The sequence below is a fragment of the Varanus komodoensis genome, unplaced genomic scaffold, assembly GCF_004798865.1.
Source record: "Varanus komodoensis strain SLA01 unplaced genomic scaffold, ASM479886v1 scaffold2, whole genome shotgun sequence".
NCBI classification, from domain to species: domain Eukaryota; kingdom Metazoa; phylum Chordata; class Lepidosauria; order Squamata; family Varanidae; genus Varanus; species Varanus komodoensis.
In genome coordinates, this window is record NW_025335568.1 from 8,002,320 (window position 1) to 8,024,139 (window position 21,820).

Consider the following 21,820-nt stretch of genomic DNA (forward strand, 5'->3'; position numbering starts at 1 on the left):
AAGAAAGACCATACAACTCTACTCCTAACTCGTTGTTCATGTGAACACTAACAGAAATGTAGCATGCCTCTGTACACTGAGGGGACATATATTTCCCCCCTATAAAGCAGAACACACAAGATCTCTGGGATAGCCTCACATGATGTCACTGAATTCCATGGGCATCCTTCTGGGAGGAAGATACAAAAAATTTTAAATCACACTCCTATGTAGGAAAAGTATGTACTCCTATATATAAAAGCTTGCATAAGCAAATAAGTAAGACATGCCTTCCCGCCTAGACTTCTGTAACGCGCTTTACGTGGGGCTTCCCCTGAAGACAGTCCGAACACTTCAATTGGTGCAAAATAGAGCTGCCAGGTTGCTGACGGGGACGGGGCGTTATGCTCACATGACTCCAGTCCTCCATCAGCTTCACTGGCTTCCCATTGAAGCCCGGGCCCAATTCAAGGTGTTGATTATGACCTACAAAGCCCTAAACGGCTTGGGTCCTGGCTACCTGAACGAGCGCTTACGTCCGTATATGCCTGACCGCCCTTTGAGATCTGCGGGAGAGTCCCTTCTCCGGGAACCCTCCATGAAAGAAATTAGGAGAGTAAGTACCCGGAGGAGGGCTTTCTCTGCGGTGGCGCCCAACCTATGGAATTCACTCCCCAAAGAGGTCCGCCTGGCACCGTCGTTACTGGTTTTTCGGCGCCAGGTAAAGACCTTTTTATTTAAACATCATTTCAATTGTTAAAGCATATGATCTGGCCTGGGCAACTTCTTCTTCCTTCTCTTTCTCCTCCTATATTTTTATTTTATACTGATAATTTTAATTTTGTATTTGTAAATCAATGTATTTTTTGTATTGTTATATTTAATGGTAATTTATTATGTACTATTGTATTTCAATGTATTTTATCATGTTGTAAGCCGCCCCGAGGTTTCAGCAAGGGGCGGCATAGAAATGTTATAATAATAATAATAATAATAATAATAATAATAATAATAACCCTGACATGAGTAACAAACAGTGTTTGCCTTTGTCCATGGAAATGCCACCACTGATTGTCAAGGGCAGAAGCAAGCGCCATATAACCTATGGATAGCAAGTGGGCCATGGGCTTCTGCTGCCACGCTTCTGGTCCTTAAGGCTGTGGTAATATATTTGAAATACTCTGTAATTAGAAAGCATTAAGGACCCTTCTTTCATTGATGTTTAAAGCTCATACTTTCCAAAGTTCCTAGACAGCTGCACGGGATTAAGGTGTTCACTAGTTAAATCCCTACAAAAATTGTGATTCCTCATCCCTGCCGCCCTCCATTCAGCTATTCTTAAGTAGCTCATGTCTAAAAGCTCCTCCTAGCAGGAACCAGTCAGCAAAATGGACAAGCAGGAGCTGCACGCTCTTTGCCATGACTCCTGGCACAGAGAAGACATTCACAGGACCAGAAGTCGATCAAAGCGCCCAAACGTGTCAGGAGCCAACAATGCTAGGGAAGGTGGGGGGGGGGGGGAGAGACTGACTCTAACATGTTTCATTCACAGTCCTCCCCACTAAGAAACTGGATGCCAAAAGATTCACTGAACCCCAGAGAGTGGCAGAGGTTGCAGGGTTTGGTTCTCTCTGTGATCCCAGAAAGTCTATGGTTCCAGAGCACCTTCTGCTACAAAGTCCTTACACTCCACAGACTGAGTTATTTCATCCATACTGCACTATACCACAAACTGAAATGTGAATCTTTGCCAGTCAAGGCCACCTGGGTGGCCTTGGATACCATTATCTTTCTATTTCACTTCCCCATTTGTAATACAAAAACAGGAATGTTGTTAGTGGGCTAAAAGCTGTTCAATAAAATTATCTTGTGGTTTAGCTGAACTGCCTTTTGTCAGGCTTTGAGATTAATGGCAACATTTCAGATCTTAGGCTGGCAGTTGGAATTAGTGTCATTTGCTGGCTAGACAAATGATTTAAACAAAAGCTGGCAGAATGCTTTCTGGGAGCTAAAGTTGGTGTAAAAGAGGAAGTGTTGTCTATGTTGAATGTGTCCATCCACTCTCACATCTAGTGAACAGGTTCTGACCAGGTTCTTTTGCAGTGTTTCAGAAAACAATTTGCAGAAACTAGAGGCAGTAGTAAAACAAAGTACACACGACAGATAATTATACCTATATCAAACTATTTGTTACTCATTTTGAAAACAAGTATTGGTCTCCAGATTAAGAGGACAAGCACAAGATCTTGGGCAAAGAATTGCAGTTGCTTGCTATCATTACATTCCCACCCATAGCCAAGGTTCTCCAGGTAGTTCACAACCCATCCAGATCCCAACCAGGCCTGCCTCTGCATAACTTCAAAGATTGGGCACTTCAGGCTATACAAAAGCTACCTAAGACAAGCTTACAAAACACAATTCAAGGAGACGGGAAGGAATCTATGATGTTCATCTCATGAAATGTTCAAATCACATAATATTTCAACATTAAGAACATAAAGATGAATTCTGAAAATGTCATAAGGAAATCTCAAAAGACCTGAGAAGAAACCCTTCTGTATGCCTGTGCATATGTAACATGTGCCTAATGATGACAGACAATGCAGGTATTACCTTTTCTGTGCAAGCATTGTCAAAATTGCTTCTCTTTCACTCTCAATCCTTATCACTGTTGTCTTGCATTATGGAATTATTATGTTGGTACTTTCAAGTGTTCAAACACCTCAGTTTCTGTTTTCAATTCCTGCAGTAAGCTTCTAGCTGTTAGAACAACCTGTAAGTTATCCAGTATTAATATCACCCCCAAATTACAGATGAAGGGATGGACTGCTGAGATTGAAAGAGCACAGCTTGCTTAAGGTACCTAGTCAGTTCATGGTGGAGGCAAGGTTCAAACCAGGGTATTTCTAATTTGGAACTCAATCCTTCAACACAGGTTTCCCAAATCTGGTACTCTCCAGATGCATGACCACTCCCAACATCCACTGACCATCGAATATGTTTTCTGGGACTGATGGGGGTTGCAGTCCAACAGATCTAGCAGGTACCAGATTGGGAATGTTACTTTAGCCATTAGGTTGTTCCAAGATATATATTTTAAGTGCTTTATACTAAATTTTCCTTTCACTTTTTGTCAAAATATTTTTCCACAAAAGCAACAGACTGTTTATTTTAAAAACTGCCAGGCATGTCTGTAGAACAAAACAGCTGCAGCTGGAATGTGAGCAAGTTCAACCTACTAGGCTCTTATCATCTTTCAATGTTTGCTAAAAACAGAAAAGGCATTTCTCTCAGGAAGAACAGCTGAAATGCAAAGAAACCGCAACAGAAAATCTCCAGAGATGGTGGCAAGTCTTTCGATCTCTAACACTCCCATTAAATAAACTGTAAATCCACAAGTTATGCTCAAAAACAGACAGCCCAAATGAAAGCAAATGCTGCTATACTCAAACTCACACAATTTGTGACCCATCAAGTTGTACACAAACTACCAGGGGTATACTGCAACCTACCAAGACCTTGAAAGTGCACCCCCCCCTTTTTCCTGCAGTCCCAGGAGAGTAAGGAAAACAAGAAGTGCATCAAGTCCTTGAAGAAGTCCATTCAGAAGGGTGGGTCCCAAGTTGAGCAGAGCTCTACTATATACACATTATTGGTAGTCAGGCACTCCCAAGTGCCAGGTCAGAGAACAGTGCCGGCCGCTAGCCTGCTGGTGAGGAGACCCATGAGTTATGCTGTGCTGTAGAAAGTAAGAAAGAGGAGGCTTTTCCCAGCAACAAAAACAGTTCTCTGCTCTCTTAACTTCTGCATGCTCAGCCAAATGAATGACTCTCTCCAAGCCCACAAAAGGGCTATGGGAGGAAGAGATTATTGCAACTGTAAATAATGGTTACTTAGTAAACCAAACGAACATTAGTATACTCCCCTAACAATAGCTGACAGGAAAATTGAAAGCACATGCTTACCACATGCGCACACGTTTCTCAGCCAATCCATCTTGCCCACCTGTTCCTATGTTATGCCGGAGACATGCTGCAGTTACACTGCAGTTACCCTGCATATAGTCTTTCATCCTAAAATTAATTATTCTTTTCATTGTGGAGATAGGTTTGCAACTTCCTAAAAATAAATGTAAATTATCCCCTGACATGCTTTTATTTTTTCAGTTATGCCAAATCTCTTTATGCAGACTATCTTCTTAAAAACAAAAAAGCCCTTCTCACCAATCCTTTGGTTAGCTCATATCAGTGCTCCAAATCACACAGAAAAAAGCTTACTTACTGTTCACTGCAACCCATTCATTTAGGTCTTCGCCCTCAGGTAGCATGACAGCCATCCGCAGGTTGCCACTTCCAAGAGTGGCCTCTGCATGTTTCAGCAGCTCATACTGGTGGGAGCCTTCAGGGATATTCTTCTTTGGTTTGAAAGTTTTAGAAGAGCGGCTACTACTGCAAAGAATGAAAATATATTTGGTTCGGAGAAATTTGCAAGGAGGAAAGAAACCATTTTATGATGCTTCCTCTTTCCCAGTCTTACTGTAGAGACTCTTGGGTTAAAATGTACTTCCCCCATTATAAACTAGAAATAGGGGTTATTAAGAGAGACTTGGGGAAGAGAAGACTGTTACAAGATTAATTGGTTCTATACCCTGAGGCAGACTATACTTTCTTATCAGATTCCACCCTTAGGTAAGCAGAAATTTACATAATACTAACTTTCTTCTCCCATATCCACAGCTGCACAGGAGTCATGGCTCCATGCTGTGATTCCACATAGGGTGCTGATTGAGTGGAATGATCCGTATGATCAATTCTGTCTCTCTGGCTGCCCTGAAATGTGCCAATGGGCTATGACTCCTGTGCAGATAAGGCCATAATCACAATCACTTGTAGCTGACATCCATCCATTCATTTACGAAATAGAAAAATGTGCACAGAAGATTAAAGCACTAGAAAAAAATCCATTTTGGACAATTTTCTGCCCCTATCACAGGTCGTCACTCTGCATACCTGTCTCTGGGCATCCAACCACCTCTGCGCATTTTCATTTAACTGCACACATTTGTTTTTGAACAAGATGAATTTGATGGATTTTCAGTCACAGAATTGTGAAATAAATGCAGGTTATAAACACATGCAGCAATCACGATGTGCCCAAAATTATACAAATAGTATGAAACTTGGAAAGACTGCTTCACAGTGGCATGAATTAGATGGACTTTTATGTTAGCTTGTATCTTAATCCTCCTTTAGGCAGTTCAGACATATGCAGGGCAATATTAGAGAAGATGACATTAATGCCATTAGCAACGTGGACACTGGTAGAAGGAGCAAGAGGCCTTTAACCAGACCCACTGCAGTTCCACTCTGCGGCTGCTTGCTTGGACCTGCCATTTGCACTGGCATAACAGCTCTCCTGCTAGATTGCAGGGGCAGGCGAATCAGAATCAGCACGGCAGTATTCGCAAAGGGACAATCTCTCTCCCCTGCATGCCAGGTTCCCCTTTTGCCTGCATTAAAAAACGACAATATTACTGTAAAACTCCACCCTATCTTTAGCTTCTTGAATTTAAACCTCCTTTCTAAACTGATTCCTCCTTATGGACCTCACCAACCCAGCAGCAGTCTTCTGACTGACAGTGGAACATGAAGAAATCTTTTGTTGGTTGCTAGCATACAGCTTCCTACTGCATAGAAAAATCTGTGAACAGGGGTGGCAATCCTTCAATGGGGTTAAAAAGGAAAAAGGAAGGATTCCTGACTCCTTTAACTGTTGACACTGTAAGAACATGCTGACAACACCTTTTTTTCCCCTTGTAACACTGGGGAATACGAACAGTTAACAGTAAGACAAGGCTCGGCCAGGATATATTAATTCTTTCCAAAAATTGGAAATATTCCCATCATTTCCCTTAACTCTGAAACCTTCTCCAGACACTCCACTTGCCCTAAAGCTCCCCCCTTCATCATTTGAAAACCAAATGATTATGCTACAATAAATCAATTAACCTAGAGAATGCCCTGAATGAATTCATTCTTTCATTCAAGTCTCAGTCTGTGTTTAATTGCAAACATCACCCATGATATAAGCCTAATCAGCAATTGCCTTGCGGTGCACCTCTCGCCTCTGAACCACAGATCAGTTTTTACATATGTCAGTCAGTCAGTCACGTATCCTGCCACAACTGGATCATGCTCAGCATTGGAGCAAACTAAAGGGCAATCCAAAAGCAACTCAACAAACAGGCAATGCTGCAAAGTACAGTTTTACCAGGCCAGAAGGAGAGTTCTAAGAACACAGTCTGAGAAGCAGCCAAGATCCAAACACAGACAAGCAATGCAGCACAATATGCACTCCAAGAAGCAGAGTTGGGCAATAGGCAAGAAGGCTTAAACATGGAGCACAGGCAGAGGAACAAGGGTACAAGGCACTGAAACTGATAGAAGACATTATCCCCAACAATAACTCGGCTGATGTTGACTATACTGTACCCACTATAGCAGCTATACTGTTATATTTTAAAGACTGCTGGTTTATGTAATTTGAGGCTCTGTGTAATTCTACTATACCTATAAATCTGCTGAATAAGATGCTTAAGTTGCAAAGCACCATAGCCATAAATAGGTGTGATGGAATCCAGTTTGCAGTATGGAATGCATTTTTGTTCAGCTTTGGGCTACAATGCTGACTCTTCAAACAGGCTGAAGAGTAATGCAAAGGCAGATCAGCATTTCTATAAAGCTTATTCTCTCCAAGCTGCTGATAGAGAAGAGCCTACTGGCAAACACCTGAGCAGAGTTACAAACTAAAGCATAGGGATGCCTAAATCTGCAGATGATGACGCTGTATGTGCATGTGTGTGCATAGACAGACCATGTCCTTTAGAAGAGTATTAGTGAAGACTGGTTCTTTCATCTCTGACCAGCCGAGTCTGAACCCTTTAGCTCTCAACTGAAACACTTAAGGACTTTTTTCTTATTTCAGTGACTTGTCTATCAGGCAGAGTTCTAAACTTGGACTTGACAATGATGTTTTTACGAGAACCCACTAAGAAATAGAGAGAGAGAACATGAAAAAGCCATGCTGGATCAGACCCAAGGTCCATCTAATCCAGGACTCCATACACGTGGTGGCAAACCAGATGCCCACAGGATCCCTCAAGCAGGATGGGTGCAAGACCTCCTCCTGCCCAGCTCCCCAGCAACTGGTGCATGCAGGCAGACCATCTCAGGTGAAGGAGGAAGCACATGGCCACCAAGGCTAGTAGCCATGGATCGCCTCCTCCCTCATGAATCTGTCCCATCCCCTTTTAAAGCCATCCAGATTGGTGGATATCACCACTTCCTATGGCATAAAATTCCACAGTTTATACTATATGAAGTACTTCCTTTTATCTGTCCCAATCCTCCCATCAGGCAGCTTCATGAGATGACCCCAGGTTTGAGTGTTATAAAAGAGGGAGAAAAATGTCACCCTCTCTACTTTTTTACACATCTTGCATTAGTTTAAAGCTTCTATCATGTCTCCCCTTCCTCTCCTTTTTTCTAGGCTGAAGAGTCCCAGTCATTGTAGCCCTTACTTATAGCGCCTTTGTTGATTCTCTCTGTTGCCTTGCTCTGTACTTTTTCCAACTCAATGCAAATCAAAAAGATCAAGTATCCTTTAAATAAGGCATGTTTTTGCAGAATGGAAGAACTTATTATTGTTATTAGTTTCATTTCTATGCCACCTAATATCCATAAGTCTCTGGGCAGTTCAGAACAATTCATAAGCATAGGTAGAATACTAAAAATGGGTACAGTACAAATACAAATATAATAATACACAGAGTAAAATTCCGATATACATTATTTGAAACAATTTAAATGACTAAATCTGTTTCCATAAAAACTAGACATGTTCCATCATATGCCATTAACTGCTTGGGAGTAGAGGGCAATCTTAACCTGGCACTGAAAAGATGACAAGTTGCTGCTAGGCAGGCTTCTGTGGAGAGATCATTCAACAACTGGAGGGCCACCAGCAAGAAGCGCCTTCATCCCATTGCCTCTTTCCAGGCCTCCCTTGCAGGTAGCAGTCAGAGAAAGGCATCAGACATCCATCAGGTATTGCGATCCCAAGGACTTTACAGGTTAAAACTAGAACCTTGAATTGGGCTTGGAAGCATGCCCATAGTCAATGTAAGCAGGCCAGAATCGGTCCTGTGTTTGCAACTTCGGGTCCCAGTTATTAATCTAGCTTCTGCATTTTACACAAGTTGCAGCTTCTGAGTTGTCTTCAAGGACAGTTCCACATACACTGCATTGCACTAACTATCACCAGAGATCACCAGAGTGTAGATTACTGCAGTCAGCTTATCCCTGTCCAGAGAGGGGTACACCTGGGCCACCTGGAAAAAGAGGCAGAGCTGGTAGAAGGCACTCTATGCCACTGAGGTCGCATGGATCTTAAGTAACAAAGAGCCCAACTCAACACAGTGAAAGATCTTGAATGAAGGAAGTCAGAAGAAATTTCAGTACAAGGATAGAATCCTGCAGAAAAGGGCTAGAAGGAGACAAAAAACCCACTAGAAAGAAGAAAATGAATAACTGCAAATATAAAGAATGTATACAATGCCATATTTTTTGCTCTATAAGACACAGTTTTTTCCCCCTCAAAAGTAAGGGGAAATGTCTGTGCGTCTTATAGAGCGAATATGTGTGTGCCCAACGCCCGGGACGCTGCCGGCCGCCTGCACCATGTGGCACCACCTGGCCAGCACACGCTCAGTGCGCGCTGCTCCACACCCCCCCCTCCGGCGCAGGTGAGAGCTGTGCCGCTCAGAGGGAGCGGTGCGGAGGAGGAGGAGCCGCAGGCTTTAACCCACTGGCCACACGGAGAGATGGACTGCTCCCCCCCACCGCCCGGGAAGACCTGCCACTGCGCCGCCCGGAAGACCACCACGGGCACGCTGCCGGCCCGGCTGCACCACATCTGGCCGGCACGCACTCAGCGCGCCCTGCTCCGCCCCCCTCCTCCGGCGCAGGTGAGAGCCGTTAATCACAGGTCGGTGTGTGTTTTCAAATGGCAACCCGTCTTTTAATGAAGCCCATGGGGAAGTGATGGGGAATGTGCCTGTGATTATCAGGAAGCTTTCCATGGAGCCCTCCTCTAAAAACTAGGTGCATCTTATGGTCAGGTGCATCTTATAAAGCAAAAAATACAGTACCTAATAAGGACTTTTAAGTTTACATTAAATTCAAGACAACAGGAAAACACCTCAAAGCAGAAGCAACATAACAAAATTAAGAAAGCAGAACAGATTCGTCATATTTTACAATAAATATGTTTTTAAAAGGCAGAATAATAGCACCAACATATGGTTGTTTACCAAGATGGCAGTTTCAATATGTTAAATGGCACATTCACCCTAATCATTGCATTTAGAATTGCAGCCTACGAGATCTTGAAATCCAGTTCTTTAATTTAATAGCTTTTTCTTTAAAAAGAAAAAAAGGATGTTGCTGTTGCCATGGAAGTAGTTACTGATTATTTAAAATTATGCATTTTTTCTCAGCGCTGTATGTAGTGCAGGATATTTACACAATTGTGAATGCTTTTACTTGTAATTAAGTGTATTATTCAAGTTAAATACTAGAATTCACTGATAGCACAGTGACTCAAATAACAACCCGAACTATGACCATGCTGGCTGGGGATAATGGGAGCTGTATTTCAACACATCTGGAAGGCACCAGGTTGGAGAAGGCTGCCATACACAGTGTCAAGCTAAGGAAAGCGCTCCAGAGCACAGCAAAATCATTTAAAAGGGTAACCTCACTGCACTATATTTAGGTTACTCCTGATTCATGGCTGATGACTATACCTCTGTAATAGAATTGTAGTTAGGTAGTCAAAGGGAACAGACCCAGTCACCCATTTGTTTTTACTGGGGACAGGAAGAGAATGGTTTGGAAGAAAGCTGAAAAAATGGAAGAAAGTAAATGCAAAAATTCATACAATATATAGCCATGTGGCAGAGACACCACTGAAAAAGATATTTTGTCATCTTAAGTGAGGGAATGGTATAAGATCTAAGTGTTAATGCCAAGGCTTAATGGACAGAATGATGCAATGCTCTTTTTACTCTCTCAGCAAGAAAGTGGAAATAAGGAAATCAGAAGCAGCACTTGTCTTTAGGCTATGAAGGCTGTGACCTTCATCACTTTTGCTTGGAATATGCTCTTAAAAATTCAGATAATCTGACCTCCTACGCATATCTTTCGGATCAGGCATATCAGTTCATGCCTGTTTACTGACAAAGAATTTTGTCTTCTTACTTCACAGAAAAACGTGGAAGCAACCACTCAGAAGGGTAATTTTAGAGGCAATGCTAGTAAAGGCACCTCAAAGTCTCACCCACTGACCAGAGGAACAGAGTCACTGACTGGCAGCAATTCTCCAAGGGTTACAGTCAGGTTTCTTTCTCCACCTGGAGAATGCAACTGGCCCCCCCTGCACACGTATTCAGATCTTAGAACATTCTTTATGTCCCACACTAGTAACTCTTTCTATGGATGTATCTATACTACAAGGCTAAATAACTGTAGCTTTAACAGCATCTTCTGTTAAACATATTCTATTCCTCCACTTACAGGGTTCAGATTATTATTCTCTGTGTGTCGCTTATCACACACCGAAATAGTGGTCTGCAGGAAAGTTTAGCTATGAATTTTGCACCATGAACAACCCACAAGCAGAACCCATGTGTTGCTGGGTTGTGAACTCCAGGTTGTTTGCAGTCAACAAGCTCAAGTTAAACCATGGTGCAGTTTGCACGTAATGACAACCCACAAGTCAACAACAAACTGAACTCCACCTGTCCTCCAAACTGATGTCACATGCAACCATCTTTTTGTTGCATGTTCTGACAAAGGCTGGCACTGAGAAAAAGAACACTGAGACAGATGAGAAGGACGTGCACATGAAGCTGCTTTATTCTGAGTCTAACAAAGTATAATATGCTCCAACTAGCAGCAGTTCTCCTGAGAGGTTTTCCAGATGGCATCTATTTCCTTTTCACTGGAGATACCAAGGACTGAATCTGGGGGTGCTTCCAGAGGAAGCCACTGTCCTACATGATTTATGGAATTTTATGGAGGATCATGAAGCATTCAAATCAGACTGCATTTTTGTACTGCTTTATCTGTATTTTTAAAAGCGGCGGCGGCGGTGATGACATCATGCAAATAAACCCAAACTAGTTAGAAGTGAAAAAGTAGTACAGCCATGCAATTTTTCAGCAGGTACAGGCATAAAAACACACATTTGAGACAGAGGAGGACTTGTTTCCAGAAAACGTGTAATATATTTGGACTGTTTTTCCTTACTCTACTGCTTACCGTGCACTTACCATTGCAGAACTGTTTTGTACCCTGCAACACAAATCTTTTCCCTTCTCCCAAGGTTTTCCAAGCTTAGAAAGAAGGGAGAGTTCCCAATGAAGACAGGAGCAATTCTAAGTAGAATCAGTCTGTAAGGATGCAATCCACTCACTAGTACTTGATAAATGCATATTCACTTTTTTTTAAAAACCACAATTATTACACCATGCTAAATAAGGGCATACTGATGTTTAGGCAAGATTTGCCAGATTTTCTTTAAAAAACAAGGTAGCACTTACACACACCTCATTTATTTCAACTGCAACCCCCTCGCCTTTTTAACAAACAGTTTAAAACAAGCCAAAAAGTCCCTTTAAATATAGGAGAAAAAGAAAATGGAAAACCTTGTAAATTTCAGTGGTTTTCTAGGCAGATAGTGAAACTGACCAAAAACAATCAAAGGAGGAGGAAGTGTTCCTGTGTTATGGAAATTGCTAGACAGGTGATGAAGTACAGTATGGAATGGCAGAAGGCAGATCTCCAGATGTTTGGAACTTCGGTTCCCTCCACTGACCACTGGCAATAGCTTCTGGGATTTGAAGTCAAAATTATCAGGCGATCTACCTTCTGTCACTCTTGATGTATCACTTCATTGTAATCATACTTACATGGAAGCAAGGCTACAATCCACTTACCCTCTGCTGGACGCATTCCTTGCCTTGCATTTTTATTCTGAGCACACACAATAAACCAGAGTGATGAAATCATGTGAGAAGCACCAGCCTCTAAATGCCAGGAGAGGAAAGAGTGAAGACCATGCAGAGAGGAGACAACTTTACTTCTTCTCAGCTAGCAAAATACACACACCAAAAAAGTCCTAGACATTCAACAGGAATTCCACTTCCAGCTGATACAGAAGGCCCAACACTAGGGAATACTAAGAACTTTCGATCTGAAAGCACCTGGAACCATATGCACACACATTATGTTCCAAGCCACTAAACTATACTCCACAAAGTAATAGAGGGCCAGGTAAGGAATAATGTGAAGTCCTGAACCTGAAAAGTTGGAGGATTAATGCTTTGTATTAAGTTATATATGCATTATGATGCACTTTCCAGATTAAACTTCTCTAAGCACTACATATATTTCATAATACTATTTGCACAGTGTCAGTACAGAGGAAGAATTAAGTAACGCTGTTAGTGGGTTACAATCTACTCAGAAGACTAAAGTCAGATGAACGCTCTAAGAAATTCTTCCCATGATAAAAATCTAGAGGAACTTGCTTAATCTGAACATAGTTTAAATTCATCAGTTCTCCAAACTACATTAGATAATGGGTAAGTTCAAACAAATTTCCAATCAATTACATGCTGGGGAACTCTTGCATGGCTCAGAATCAGTCTGTTACTTCCTTTTTGGTAAACATGACAACTGGCCATAACATCAAAACCAGAAAGCTGTGGTTCACTATTGCTGTTCAAACTAGGATTGTAATCCACTGTTTAAACTCATTTGCATTCCAGGCTTGGAGAGCAATTGCAAACCATTGTTTGCCAATTGAAAAGTTATTGCAAGTTGTAGTTTCCACCAAAGTAATGGATTGATTCTGAACACAAGAGAGGGAAAGGAGATGCATGAATTCATGGCTTCACTCACTCATGTAAGCATCACAGAACTTGGTATTACTTCTGAACATAGAAACATAGAAACAGAGCAAGTCAGAAGGGGTCTCCCAGGCCATCTAGTCTGACCTCCGGCACCAGTCGGCTCCGCTCATGACATGTCCACCATGTGCACGTCCAGCCTATCCTTGAACACCTGCACTGATGGGGCCTCAACGACCTCTCATGGAAGCCCATTCCACACCCTCGGGGTCCTGACTGTCAGGAAGTGCTTCCTGGAATCCAAACTGAACCTTGGCTCCCTGAGCTTTGCTCTATTGGAACGCATCCTGCCTTCCTCTGCAGGGGAGAACAGGTCTCTACCCATCTCCATGTGACATCCCCTCACGTACCTGTATGTCGCCAACATGAACACATTTCATGCTTGATAGTATGAAAGTACACTACAGGACTGTTTATGAGAAGATTGCTCCAAAGAAGTAAAATACAATAATTAATGGGAAACTGGCCTTTACAGCCCATTTATATATACAGCTACCACCAAAATTTCTTTTATATTAAAAAGGAAGAAAGCTGTTTATCCTTTTGTTCTCAGATGAAAATCATCCCTTAATGCCATCCTTTCATCTACATAACCCTCCAAGAGAAAGACAATTCTCAGAAACTATCCTTTTGTAAAAGTCCTCCTCCTGTTCTCCTAGCTCTGCCAAACATACTCATGAAAAATTAGCCAGATTCACTCCAGCACTGCAAAACACACAGATGCAGAGTAAGCAGATACAACCAAACTAATTGATAAATCCACAGGACCTGAACCCAGACAATAGTCCCTGATCTTTTGATTTTAACAGTGGGACGAATAACCAAAATACTGTTTTATAGCAAATTAATTTAAAAGAGACAAAGCAAAATAGTTAGATTTATACTTATGCACAGTCCTACACATATTTCCTATTTTGAGTATAGTGTCAGTTGGCTGCAAGTGATAAAGCAAAACTAGCTAAAGTTACATTTTAACTCTGTAATTCAATTATATAATCACCAATTTACTTGAGAACCTCTTGACTAGGAAATCACTCTTTAAATGATACACCACTGGTTAATTTGCAGCATTCAGAGGAACTTAGTAATCTCTACTTGGTATTGCTTCCAGGTAGAGATATCCTATGTTGAGAGCTCTGTTAATCATCTCATTTCCTACCAACCACTTATCCACAACTTCAGCTAAGCAGCTGGGTAGCCTTGATGCATGTAAGTTTCACTGTAGGAACATGTCGATAAATTAGAATGAAGATCTATCGAGCCCAGGGTTCTGTCTCCAGCAGTGGCTAGTTAGATGATGTGTTTGCAAGCTTCTGAAAACACCACCTCCTGTTATTTATCTGTGGTGTCTAATAATAAAAAATACAGCCTTTAAATATGGAGGTTCTTTCCTGGCTTGCCATAAAAAAATTCTCTTTTAAAGCCACTCAATTCAGTGTCTATCACCATATGCTACAGGAATGAATTTCATCATTCTTAAACTATAGGAGAAAAAAGGTTTATAAACAAATGGGAAGAAGGTTATCAACTAGCCATATAACACACTACTACCAGCATGATTGTCCTCCAATTCCAGTTCTTCAGTAGCAATGTGAATTGTTCTTAACAATAACTAGAAATCCCAATAAACCAGGATCTAAAGTAATTGTTTAGTGTCAGATTCACACTAGAGTTAAAAGGGAACCCAAGTCAATGTTAAACATAGTGGTGGAGGATTCATGCATTCCCAAGGATGGAGCAAGTGAATATTACATTTGCTTGTATGATTCAAGAACTGTACAATCAGAAATGAAATTGGAAAAGCCCCACAAAGAATGCATGAATTACAACATTATTAATCCAACTGATATGCAAAATAAGTAGGGGTTTTTCATGAAAACTGGTATTACCACAAAAGAAATTCCTGAACAGGGCTTTACTTTGTCAAGAATATATTATCCTGGACAGTTTTCTAAGACAATCAGATGAAGAAAGATACACACACACAGTCTTCAAGTGTTTGTTGGTTTTGTTTTGTTTGTTTTGCTTCAGCTACACAAATTAACCGGCTGCTGAAAATAATCTGTGTCAAAAATATGTAGAAAATAGTCCATATTCTAAATAATTAGCAAACACATGAGCTCAGTGTGGGTGATACATTACCATTTGACTTTGTTCTTATTTTAAACTTTCAGTGTTAATATTTTGTACTTAATTTTGGTATGGTCTTTGAAAGGTGACTGATCAATGTTCTAAAATCACGGAGAATGACAACATCCCCCATCCTATGGCTTTTTCATTCCTGTAACTGTTGTCCTACGAGTATTTTAAATACTGAATGTAAAGGGTATGCATATGATAATTTTCACCAGAGTGGAAGCACTGCATATCATGGAAGATTAATGAAATGCTCAAAGCTACATGTTGTAATGATGTGACTGAGATATCACACAGAGGAATTCCAAGATTCCTCATAAGGTGACATCCAAATGTAGACTAGATATCAATTGTGAAGCACCTGATAAGTCTTCTGTGGAAATGCTTGACAAAAAAAGACAAGTAACTCATTATTACCAAACCATGAGGAAACTTGAAAGTTTGCAGTGCTGTTCCAAAGGAAAAACTTAGCCCATTGTAAATTATAAGTTTACCGTCATTTTGTAAAATTGGCTCAAATAAGCATTGTGCAAAAGGAGTGGTTTGTAAAGGATACATGCCCGAAAGAACTGAACAAGCAGACACACATTAGAAACCAAACTCAAAATATCCAGTTATCTGGTTTGCAAAGCAGTGTGTGCACATACATACAAGTGAGTGCTTACAAGCTTTCTCCAAAAAGAGGTTGAGAAGGAATATAGTGACACAAAATCACAAATTTCAGGCAAACTGAGAGCAAATTCAGACATGTTTTTCCCAAGTGTGGTGACATTTTGCATTTACTAAGCAATTACACACACCTGGGCTGTCCTAAGATGTGCAACATATTCAACAAACAAGATCAGTAGCTTAATGGAAGTCCAACACATGCTTTAGTGAAATTTGTTCTCATTGTAGAGGATAAATAATGGTGTCTCTGCAGTACCCCAAAAATAATACAAAAAGCTGCTTCCTGAATTCATTTTAACATTCAGATTATACAAAACTGTTAGACTTAAGAATTAGATTAAGAAGTACACAAAAGGAAGCAGGACCATTGGGCTTTGGGATATATATTTTCAGCATTTTTAGTTTCCTTAAAAATCCAGTTAACAAGTTAGACTTCCTAAATATATGATACAGAAGGGGGGGGAAATCATAGTGTAACCCTTACATTTTTAAAAAAGATTTTCTAAATTTGATTTTGGCAATTAAGTTTGGTTCCGTGAATACCAAGCCACCAGATTTTTGCACTGGGTGTATATAAAAGACCTGACAACTGTACAAAAATAGGCACTGTGAAAAGTTTAAGCAAAGTGGGTGGATTTTCCATGAAGTTCTTTTTAAAGGCAATTCAAGTAATTCTGAAAAGCAGTGGTATATTGCCATATGGTACACCTACTACAGCTATCTTTAACATCTTCCTGGGAATTGCAAACTATATTTTCTGCAGCTATGCAGTAATTTGCTCTTACGGAAACACTGCCAAATTGACTTATCTAAAAGACTACATTTCATGCCTTGCCATTCAGAGGAGAAATTTACTTCCAACAGATATCTCAGGGCCATGATCTCTGTGGCATACACACCAGGGTCTGGTTACCTGAAAGAGAGACTCCTTCCATATGTGCTTGCCCACCCCTTAAGATCTGGGGCAGAGGCCCTTCTCCAGGAGCCCTCCCTGAAGATTAGAAAAAGGCCTTCTCTGTGGTGGCACCCCAATTGTGGAATTTGCTCCCCAGAGAGGTTTTAAGATTTGTTTTAATAGGGGTTTTATTGCTTATTGGAAATTGTATTAGGACACTGTGTTTTATTTTATATTGTCTTATTGTTAAACTGTCCCAAGACTACAGTAAGGGACAGTCTAGAAAAGTTTTAAATAAATAAAATTTCTACTCTGCAAAACAGAGGGCAACAGGAAAAAAACTTGTCCTCTCAGAAACTTGCAATCATCCAAAAAGAACAAGATGGAGGAAAGAACAGACATTCTAATGTGAATGAGAAAACTTGATTTCCCGTGTTTGTTAGCCAAGTCAGATACTAATAAAATCCCCCTAGAAGTGGTCCCTTCTTTTAATGCATTTGGAATACTTCTATAAAGCACAGTAGGGCTATATCACTGGAATATGCAAGTAGATGGTTTGTTTAAATAGCAAGTTGTCTTCGAACAGGGAAAAGGCATATTCATCAAGTGACTTGATGTATCTTCTGCCTAGTTAGCAAGTAGAGTTTGTGGCAGAGATGGAAACAATTTATGCTTTAGTATTGTTTCAGGAACTGTAATGTGCCTGAGCACTGGGAAATGCCCTACAACAAGAAATGCATACCTTTAGCACCTGGCAGGACATTCTAGAATCCTTCTAGGAACCCTGGACATGAAGGGATGTACATAAATCTGTGCTGTATATGTTATAAGAACAAAAGAGCAGCTTTGTGAGGACTTTGTCTATTGTGGCTACAGATGAAAGTGTTTGGGTTATCCTAAAAATCAAAAATAATTCACAGGGGTCTCAGAAACATTATGCAGAAGTATGTTTCACAGGATCAAGATCAAAGCAAGTCTTCTACGACGAAGTGGTATGTCCTTTTACCGCTTAAGTCCCCAACATCTCCCAGGAGCACACTGTGCTTTATTTTGTAAGCCACTAGACTGGTTTGTGCTGATTATCATAACTGCCTCCACTCCTACAGGGAGGGACTGAAATTACTTGGTTGTGCTTTTAAACTAGGAAATCCAATACCACAACCACAGGCCTTACATGTGTGTCAGCTAGCTGAAGACTGCTTCTGCAATTTGGAAAGTACAGCTGTTTCATGTTGTAAGAATCTGTATCAGTGTCTGTCATTTTCCTTATCTGTTAGCTGCAACAGTGCTAAACAAAACTCAGCCAATTGTAACTTAATTAAAAGTTATCATTTCAGAAGAGCTGCCAATATTTTTCTTCAAGTTTTTTACTGCATGTTATTTAGTACAATATTTAAAAATCCAGTAAATGTAGGGCACGATTCTCAGAATATGGTGAACTTAATGTAGTTTTAATACAATCTAGTCTTATTAACATTTTTATTCAGAAGTAAAAGCCCAGGGTTAAATGGGGGGCCTACTGCTATCTGCAAATAGGACTATAACCTTATGGTCCAACTTCCATAAGCCAGCACCACTACTTCCACAGCGCAGTGCTGGAAGAAAGGACAGAAGGGAAATATAGCTTTCTATTTGCTAGGCCTCCCAGTCTCTCAAGACATTTAGATCTTTTCCAGTAGCACCAAGATGATACCCACCACACATATCTGCTCTCTGCAGAATGAAAATGCAAGGTTATTTTCTTTATAAAACAATGTGTGTCTTTTGCATACCCTGGAGTTACTTAAAAGACTGTCAGGAGCTATGTAATTGACTTCTGAATTTAGATACATTTTTAAACCAAACAGAAGTTTGCAGATTTTAGAAAAGGCTTTAAGAACAACAGGAATATTGCAACAACATGGCTAGGATCAATGGCAAGAGTACAAAAGGAGGAAGCGGATTTCTCAGGTTTATTGTCTAGCATGTCTAGTCCCCTACATAACAGCACCAGCTGTGTTAACTGTCAGGCTCAACAAAAAAAAAAAAAGCCATGCACAAACAAACTCCCTTTTGCTGCAAGTTGCACACCCCATTCTTAATTACAAGGGCCATTTGAGAGAGATTGGTCTCATGGATGAGACTGTGGGGAAGAAGGGGTGATTGATTACAGGACTCCTGTCCTCCCTTGAGGAGGTTAAGAAAGAGAAGCAGCCAAAAGAGGCTATTTCATTTTATGCCCACAAAAGCAAGCCCCCTAGGGAGTCTCGAAGCTGCTCAGCGGAGATGATGGGGAAGGGAAGCCCAGGCAGCCATATGGGGCATCTGGCAAGACTGCCGCCTCTATCATCACCCTATTCCGCTGAAGGATCACTACAGGAAGTTCATATAGTGTAAGCCTCCCCCCCCCCATAAACACATTTTGATTGCAGCAGTTCCCAGGAATAACACCTGCTCAAACGTTTTCACTTGTAATTCACAGACTTTCCCAAGCTCCAGGAACAAAACAATGCAAAGTTTTCGGCTGGAGGGCAGCTGGGGGCTACTAACCAGCTGCATCTGGCTGCACAAACGCAGAAGCAAACCACTTCCCCTTTCATCACCAACCCAAGAGGAACACCGCGGTTGAATCCTACCCTTCCTCGCCCCGCCACCCCCGCCAGTGGCTCAGAGGAGGCCCTTGGCTCCTCAGCCCCCCTTCCACCCCTGTGCCCCACAAGGGCCTCAACCCTCACCCCAGTAGTAACTTCCACTGGACCAAGGCGATCCAGCCATGTGCAACGCCCTTGCAAAGCCTTCCTTTTTTAAGGAGGGCAAGCGGAGCCCGGAGGATGTCGCGGCTCGCGGCAAACAGCAGCAGGAGCACCGCGCAAGGAGGAAGCGTCCCCCAGTTCCGACTGGAAGGGAGGCGTCTGCAGGGCAGAGTGGAAGGCGGGGGAGACGTCAAGGGCACGGCCCCGAGGAAGGGGAAAGGGCCCCGCGGAGGAGGAAGGGGCAAACGGGCGATGGCCGCCCGGGGCGGGGGACCAGCCCCACACAAAGGCTCCGAGCACCCGGCGGGGCTTGCTCGGAGGCGAAGGCCCACCGGCCCCCCGCGGGCCGGCCTGCTCCGGAGGGCCGCGCCGAGGCGGGAGGCGCACGGGGCGCTTCCTGCTCCGGCCGGGCCGGGCCCGAGCCCCAGGCGCCCGCGGGCAGGGCCGCCCGGGCAGGGCCGCGGCGCCGGGTGAGGGGGAGGCCCGCCGCATTCGCGTCGCCCTCGCCTGCACTTACAAAAAGAAGCTCATGGCGGCGGCGCGGGACGGCGGCGGCTGCCTCGGCTCGGCTCGGCGCGGCGCCCAGTGCAGGAAGGCGGCCCCGGCGGACGAGGAAGACGAGGCGCGGCGCGGCGCGAGGGGAGGCGGCGAGCGGGCGCGCGAAGGCCGCGGGGCGGGGACTGGCGGCGCCGGAGCCGCCCGCCTCCTGCGCCTTCTCCTCTCAGCGCCGGCCTTCGCCCGCCTCCTCGCGGCCAGCGCCTCCGAGAGGCGGCGTGCCTGCCCCGCGGGCGTGCGGGCTGCGCTCCCCTCGGCCCCCGTGGTTGGGGAGGATGGGCACCGCGCTCCCGCTAGTCCGGAGGGCCCCGGGCGGGGGCAGGCCGCCTCCCCGGAGAGGAAGGCCGCTGCTGCCTCTCCGCGCTCTCTGCCCCCGAGCCTGGCGGGGACCCTCCGGGCTGGGGCCACCGGTGGTCTTCCCGACGTGGCGGCCTACGGTTTCCCTCGGGCCCTGTCCAGGGTCTCCCAGGGGGACGGCTAGCGGGAGCCGCTGGTCCGAGCAGCCGAGGGGGCATAGGCTGCCTCCCTCCCACCATTTCTTCATCTTGCCCTTAGTGACAGCGGGGCCCTTTGCCCACTGCCTCCATCTGTCTAAGAGAGCGGCCGCCGCCTTTGATGCCCCTTATTTTGTTGCCTAGGTTTGCCGCACAAGCACAGCACAGCCCCACAACCGCCTTTGGGCCCTCTCCAGCGGTGGAGGAGTGCAGTGGAAACGGCTTTGCAAAAGAGCAGGAAAGGGCAAGCTCCTTCAAAGCGGGTGCTAGGCTTGGAACAAGGTAATATCCCGCCTGTGCCATTAGTATTTCATTTTTATTATGAATTTCAGTTCTGAACCACCCAACAGCCAAAGTTCTCTAGGTGATTCACAACAGTTTACAAAGCACGAAGCACAGATACAGTAAAATAGAGCGTAAAACACAGATGTAATTACAATACAGCATAAATATGAATATCATAAAACAGCTGAAATTTTCAATATACTGCTTTTAAAAATATGACAGCTAAAACGATTAAAGTTGATTAGACACATTAAAGCAGCTAAGTATGCCTTAAATCCCTGGAGTACAGCACAATCTTAACCTGGGGCCTGACAAGAGTGTTGGTGCCAGGCCGGCCTTAATGGGGAGATCATTCCACCATTGAAATGGTGGGCACCATTGAAAAGCCATCATACATTTTGGGCCCCTTACAATTTCTGTTTCCTGTAATAGGAGCAAGGAACAGCCTCTTCTCCCCTAGTGGCACACTGATATGGCATGGAGAAATAGCATGCATATTTCTCAAGAGGTCCAATTTTCACCAGATACATCCTTTCTATTCAAAATTGAGAAAGGAGTTCGACAAGGCTGTATACTGTTGCCTTAAATATAAGCCTATTTAACTTATGTGCAGAGCACATCATGAGAAAGGAGGGGCTAGATGAATCACAAATTGGAATTAAGATTGCTGAGAAATATCAACATCCTCAGATATGCAGATGATACCACTCTAATGGCAGAAAGTGAAGAGGAACTAAAGAGCCTCTTGATGCGGGTGAAGGAGGAGAGCGCAAAAGTTGGTTTGAAACTCAACATTAAGAAAACTAAGATTGTGCATCCGGTCCTATCACTTCCTGGCAAATAGATGGGGAAGAAATGGAGGTAGTGACATTTTATTTCCTGGGCTCCAAGATAACCACAGGCAGGGCCTGCAGCCAAGAAATTAAAAGACGGTTGCTCCTAGGGAGGAAAGCTATGGCAAATCTAGACAGAATACTAAAAAGCAGAGACATCACCCTGCCAACAAAAGTGCATATAGCCTTGACTATATGCACTTTTGTTG

General features: G+C 43.0%; 1 protein-coding gene across 3 annotated transcripts in view; it reads right to left on the bottom strand.

The window, feature by feature from the left end:
• The window catches only part of MOB1B (MOB kinase activator 1B), a 32,488-nt gene extending 12,448 nt beyond the window's left edge, over positions 1-20,040 (bottom strand). Inside the window, exons 1-2 of one of the 3 annotated variants that reach the window (XM_044428526.1) lie at positions 19,962-20,040; positions 4,261-4,427 (exon numbers count right to left, since the gene is read on the bottom strand). In XM_044428526.1, the coding sequence (XP_044284461.1) occupies positions 4,261-4,427; positions 19,962-19,975 (181 nt within the window). In that variant the 5' untranslated portion in view covers positions 19,976-20,040. Of the gene's footprint in view, positions 1-4,260; positions 4,428-7,925; positions 8,620-19,961 lie in introns of those variants that run through there. The other 2 variants (XM_044428527.1, XM_044428529.1) reach the window with 2 other exon arrangements.
• Positions 20,041-21,820: the final 1,780 nt, after the last annotated feature.